This window comes from Phalaenopsis equestris, unplaced genomic scaffold, assembly GCF_001263595.1.
Source record: "Phalaenopsis equestris unplaced genomic scaffold, ASM126359v1 Scaffold000297, whole genome shotgun sequence".
Lineage (NCBI taxonomy): Eukaryota > Viridiplantae > Streptophyta > Magnoliopsida > Asparagales > Orchidaceae > Phalaenopsis > Phalaenopsis equestris.
Window position 1 is genome coordinate 628,715 of NW_018164739.1, and position 7,005 is coordinate 635,719.

The window sequence follows — 7,005 nt, forward strand, 5'->3', positions numbered from 1 at the left end:
TTTATATATATATATAGTTTTAGAGTCAAAACACATCTTTCATCGTGTTCGACTCGTCTATATATCGAGTGCAAAATAATTTGTTCGTGTTTGACTCGTTTACTTAGCGAACGAATAGACCACAAGCCGTTCGCGAAAATCGAATTGTTTTGATTGCCATAAGGGGATCGTTGCTACCGACTACTTCAGAGTTAGTCTAGTTGTGCTTTTTTGACTTGACCCAAGCAAATCAGTGTCGATCGGTTTACTCACTCCGACTATTTGCACTACTTCTTCATCGGACTTTCAAATTCTCTCAGATCCATACTGACACATTTTCAATATACACACATATTTCTTATATTTATATATAATATTTTTTAGCTACGTTTTTACATTTCTCATGTAGAATCCTTTCGAAAATTTACTTATAATTGTTATTTCTAAATAAATTAATATTAATAATATTCCTCTATAATTAAAACAAAATTATATTATATAAATAAATATAAAACTTCAAATATTTGATAGATATAAATGCATCACCTAAATCCAAAAGGATCCAATGGCTCGTGAAACGAATATACCCGGTAAGCCCTTGGGCCCACAAATTATCGATCTTCCCCGCGGCGATCACGCCAATACGTGGATCCTCGGTGGCCGTGGACCCCATGCCAACCCGCCAAACGCGACCGCGCCCGGGTACGCGACGCCACGTCGGATCCCCCTCACGTTCGCCGCGTCTACATTCATCCGGAGAAACACCGTGGGCCCCACCTCAGCCTATCCAACTCGGCCCGAGGGTCCCATCTGCGAAACAGTTCGCCCGCGTGGCTTTGAATTCCGACTCGGATCGAAATAAAATTTAAATAAACGAGCCGAATTACGAACCAATTTCAAGCTAATTTTGAGCTGACTCAGCTCGAAACGCCGGATACGGTATAAAAGGCGAATCGAAGCCTGCGGAAACTCGCCGGAGAAATCAGAGAGAGAGAGAGAGATGGCGGAGAGCTTAGCGGATATGGTATTGGGGTTCTTCGAGGATGAACGGGCCGCCGTAAGTTCGGAAAGCGACGAAGGATGGATCACCGGGGGCGAGGGGGATGAGGCGGATTCCGGCGGCGGCGCCGCTGAGGCCAGAGCATTCTGGGCCTCTCAAGACCAGCTTCTGCAAGTAAGCTTTTTTTACTTTTTTGTTGAGATTTTGATTTCGTTGTTAAAAAAGATGGATTTTTGATGGTTGGATTTGGGGAGTAGGAGGCGCTGATGAAAAGCGGATCGACGGAAAGGAAGATTGAGGGAAGCGTGGAGGAGACGGTGAGGAAGTTGCGGGCGGAGGGTGCTGCCGTTTGTGGTTGCTCCGGCGGCGGCGGCGGTGGCGGAGAGTGTAGCCGCGGGTTAGTGCTATGGCGGAGAGGCTGAGGGAGAAGGGTTATGATGGTGCGGTTTGTAGATCGAAGTGGCAACGATCGCCGGACATTCCTTCAGGTAATTTAGAACTTGGTTTATGCGATTTAGATGAAGATGTCAGATTCAAAAATTTGAAGGAAAAGAGTTATCCAAAACCATTTCCTTTTTTTTTTTTTTTGGGTCAATCTTGGCAAAAGCCACAATTATTCTATAAATTGCAGAGGTTAAGAAGACAAATTTGACTGCCACTGCCTATCACTTGGTCCAAATATTGCACCCTAATTAATTTATTTTGTATATCACTTTAATCTTCACTAAATAATATAAAAGTAATTATGATAATGTGTTCATGATCTTATCATATCTCTTATAATTATAATTATATATAGGAGGAATTAAATGGAGACAAATTTATAAATTTTTTATTGCAGATTAAATAATGAATAGTAGATAACAAAAACTAGAGTCAACTACGAGGAAAAAATTTTGTATCTGGTTTTGTGTCCGTAGTCTGATCTGGTTTTGTGTCCGTAGTCTGAACCGTGGACGCATTTGTATCTGGTTTTGTGTCCGTAGTCTGAACCGTGGACGCAAATTTTGCATTCAAAATTTAATCAAAATTTGCCATGTAGCAAGTGGGCTCTGCATCTTTTAAAAATCATTATAATCAGTGTATTCCAGTGGGGCCTACTTGTCAGAACCCACCCTCTTTACATTTAAAATCCCACATGTCCACACCATTTAGGATGTTAAATTTTGATTTGTCTATGGACTCACACACCACAAGTAAATAGTCACACCTCAATTATAGAGTTAGAAATGTACGAGAATGAGATAGATAAGAGAAAAACCATTATTTCTTCCAGGAAGAAAGAAGAAATAAATTATTAGGCTACATATTTAGCATTCAAGTAGACAGTATCTGATACCTCACATCTCCACCCTTTTTAGAATGTCGAATCCTGATTTATATGTCCAGTCACACCTCAAGGGAAGGGTTAAGAACGAGAGATGAGCTAAATATGAGAAAATTCAATATATATCTTAACATTAAAATCTTAATTGTATGAATCAAAGGGAGATAAGTTTAGTCAAGAACATTAAAATTTTAATTTGATTAAAAAAAATCAATTAATCTTATCAAAGTTTCATGAGAATAAATTTAATAGTTGTCCGTATTATATTTTAAAAATAAATATAATCTTTTCAAATTCAATCTTAGAGCTATTAAGTTCATCTTGATCGAATTTATATTAGGTGTCATAATTTTTTTTAGCAAAAAAAAATAAAATAATAATAATAAAAACTTTAGCTTGCAAATTACATTTTCCCTTGCAAATTTATGACTATTTTATTTACATTTATTTGCTATAAACTTCAAAAATTAAAAATAACATATTATAAATTAATTAATAATAAAATTATTACACTCATTTTGACATAAATCCAATAGCAATTAAGAGTATCCAAATAAAATATGCATTTGCTTCAAAACACACACACATATATATATATATATATATTCAATATTTGTAGTAGGTTAAAATGATCTCACAATTTATGACCGTTAATCTTATATTTATCTTTTGAACTTACAACCTCAAAAGAAAAGAAATATCTTATAAATTAATTAATAAAAATAAAAATAAGTGCTTAATTTAAAAGTTTGATCTTTATTTTAAATTTAGCTAATACCAAAACCCGGACAATACACACAGGTGAACACAGCTACGTGGACGTACTAATCGGGCCGAGAAACGGGCTCAAGGGCCCAACCCGAATAATAATCGAGCCCAACTTCAAAGCCGAATTCGAGATGGCGAGAGCCAGCCAGGAGTACAACGCACTGGTGGCGCGGCTGCCGGAGATGTTCGTCGGAAAGTCTGAGAAGCTTAAATCGGTGGTGAAGATAATGTGCAGGGCGGCCAAGCGTTCCGTGAAGGAGAATAAAATGCACATGGCACCTTGGAGGAAACACGAGTACATGCTCTGCAAGTGGGTTCGCTCCTGCGAGAGGCTCTCGCCGTCGGCGATGCCAACGCCGGCAATTCCTACGCCGGCGAGGGATTTGGGAGGCGGCGCCGCCCGGCAGCGGCGGCACCCCGCCCGGCTGCGGCGGCACCGGGCTTCTTTGTTGACATTCGATCTGCTCCGTACAGCTGTCAAGGTCGTGTGAGGGGGGCGGATGGATGGATGGCAGGGATTGGTTTTATTATTATTGGTATTATTATTTTTATTCGGGAAGTTTTAAAATGTAAATAGTATAAGGGGTAGAGTGCAATGTTGCAATGGTCATGGTTGGGGTGGGCCGGCCGGTTCATCTTGTTTGTTTATTTTATTTTAAGAAATGAAGTTATTCATTTTTTTTTGATTTTTTTTTATTTTTTGCTAAACTTTTCTATTTACATGCATAACACTCAAAGCTTGACAGAAAATATCACTCTTGTTGGACATTTTTTTGTAGGTTTGAATACTAATATTGTATGTATATATGGGAATAATGATTATTCACAGGGGAACTAACGTATCAAAAAATTCATATGTAGTTAATTATCTAAAACCTAAACATTAATTTATAACAGGTTTTATAATCAAATAAATGAAAATCGACAAAGACCTTTACATTTATAGCAGATTTTATAATCAAATAAATGAAAATCGACAAAGAAATTTAAAAAATTATGTTAATCTTACAGCAGATGAACCTCACTTGACTGTTCAAAATCTTAATCTTGTTGCTAATTCATTTGAGCCTTACTTGACAATTCAAAATCTTAATCTTGTTGCTAATTCATTTGAGCTTAAATCTGTTATTATCAAAATTGTACAAAATAATCAGTTTGGAGGAACATCTGCTAAAGATCCTAACTGACATCTTGTCAGTTTTCTTAAAATATGTGCTACTTTTAAATATGACAGAGTGTCTAATATATAACAATATATGTATATATATATAACAATATATATATATATATATATATATATATACTATTTCAATATATTTTTAAATTTATTTATTTTTTTAATTAATAATTCTGGAATAAATTATTCATTTTGAAGCCCTAAATGTGAAAGAAAAAGAGAGCTGGAAAGAAATAAAAAATCAAAGATAAGATCTGTTAGAGAAAACTCTTTCATATTCATTTGAGAACCTTGAAGAGTTTTTAAAGAGAGAGTAGTCCAAGTTGTCTTCCTTGAATCTGTAGCAAACATATAATCCTCCACTCCAAAATATAGATATCTTAAGAGTAAGCTAAAGCAACTTGTGAAGAACTTGATTCATTAACTAGTAACCTAAATCAAGAGTTCTTCGACTTTAATTAGGAATAGAGAGTGACACATTTCTCCCTTATCAACTAAGGATAGAGTTTTATCTGCCTCACCATTTGCCAAATTACAATAAATTGACTTGCATTATTTAATTTTATTTTTCTACACTACACTCTTACTTTATAATGTTTTACTTACTCTTGCCTAATGATGTAATAAAATTTAATCGTAGGTGGTTTAAGATGATGATTATGCGACGAATTTAATCATTCGTGTTCTATTAAATATAATATGAAATATTTTTCATATAATCTTAAAAGAAAAAAATATATATTTCTTGTTAGTTAATTTTAATTTTAAGTAAATAAAAATATTATTCTTTTTAAAACAAAATTAAACATTATTTCTGCCATTTAATGCATTTCAAAAATTAATTGACAGAGATGTCGACGTAACTCAAAGATTTGTATATTGGACATGTATTGTGAAACTTTTCATCATTCGAAAGTGGCCTCATCAGTTTAAACTTAAAAAAGAGGAATTTTCCTGTATCCCTCTTTGGATCAAGATCATTAATCTACCCCTTAGTTGTTGATGCGTTTATAACAAACAAGTCTTGCTTTATTTTTGTTAGAGTTTATGTGTTCAAGTCTCTAACGATGCCTACCTTCTGGATGAGATTCTATTAAGCCTCTGGTTGGCAAGGAACAAATTTTTAAGGTACAATATGCCTGAAAACTCTTTATTTACTTGGGTTATCATTCCTTTTTTCATGACTCTTCTACAAGCACTGCAAACCACACCCCTCTTCCCTCTACTCTACTTCCTCCTCGCGCTTCTGAAACAAGGAGAGGAAGTAGTGTAGAACATATATTTAGTAAAACACCTTGCTTTCAAGTACCTTCTCCAATTAACTCTTCTTCTACCATTTTCAAACCATTGAACACTACTAACTAAACCTCTTCTTTTATTCCACTTTCTTCTTCACAACCTACACATGCCTCCCTATTTAGATAATTCCCGTCTTTTTTGCAATCCTTATTCCAAACCTAGACTCTCGAGATACACTGGTCTTCTTACTGATCCTCTTGTTAATCATGCCTCAAATACCAATCACATTTATTTTCAAACTCTTCCTCCTTACACAAAACCACAAAAAAAAAGGCCAAAACCACTCCCATCACCCAAATGACTTTACTGAAACTAGCAGCTTAGAATGTTGGAGGCTTTCTCAGCTTGGACAGGGTTCTCCACTGCAGGAACCTTATTAATTAGTTTGCTTGGACCTCTTTTGTGTTTTAGAACCTAATTTCCGACCCTTTCTTTTTTACTTCTCATACTATTTCCCCCCAATGAAGAGCTTCACAATAACTTCCATTTTGCCACCCCATACAAAATCAAATCTAGATAAAATTTCTTCTAAAGTGATATTTTTGTTTTGCTTTATGGATGATCAAACTATTCATGGGAAAATTACTTATAATCACACTCAACAATTTGTTAGCTTTGTAATTTATGCTATCAACTCCCACCAAGGGAAGGAGGATCTTTGGGAATCTATCACTAAATTTGCAAATACTATTTATGGACCTTGGATTGTGCTTAGAGATTTTAATTGTTATAGATTCCAATGCGAAAAAAAACTAGAGGGAGGCTCTTCCTCCTAATAAATTGAAACCTTTTAACGATCACCTCCATAGTGATAGCCTCCACTCGGCTTGTCTTTCTGATATTGCTTCCAAGGTTTCTTCTTTACTTGGTCTAATTTGAGAATTGATTGACAAATCAACTGTAAGTTGGATAGAATTCTTATAAATGGTGCTTTGTTAACAACTCATCATTTATCATATAGTAATGTCTTTGCTCCCCACTTCTTTGATCACTTGCCTATTATCCTCTATGCTCATAGTAGTTACAAGCCTAAGCACAAATCTATTCCAAGAATTCTTATTTCTGATTACATGGATTTAACAATTTGATTAAGTGCATTTGATAAATTCATTATCATGAGGATCCTATTTATGCTCTTATGCATAGGCTCAAGTCACTCAAGCAGCATATTAAACTAGCAAAATGTATTTTTGATTCTCATTTACAAAAGTGTATTCATGCCAAATCCAAGGAACAAGATTTATTCTATCCATCATTAATAACAACCCTCATGATGCTTAATTACATCATATATGAAAAACATCAATCTTAAGTTATACAATCTCACCCTTTGTCAAGCTTCTTGGATAAAAAGACAATGCCCATTGGCTTAAAGATGATAAAGATGATCTAAATCTTCTCTTATCTAAGATTAACGACATAAATCTAAAAATAATATATATATATATATATATA

General features: G+C 34.9%; 1 protein-coding gene across 1 annotated transcript; it reads left to right on the forward strand.

Moving 5' to 3' along the window:
- Positions 1–1,385: 1,385 nt before the first annotated feature.
- LOC110025355 lies at positions 1,386–3,414 on the forward strand (the record flags this gene model as incomplete). The annotated part of the gene is given in 2 exon segments (XM_020725797.1): positions 1,386–1,467; positions 3,108–3,414. Coding segments are annotated over 2 exon segments (389 nt in total), but the record flags the coding sequence as incomplete, so codon positions are not given.
- Positions 3,415–7,005: the final 3,591 nt, after the last annotated feature.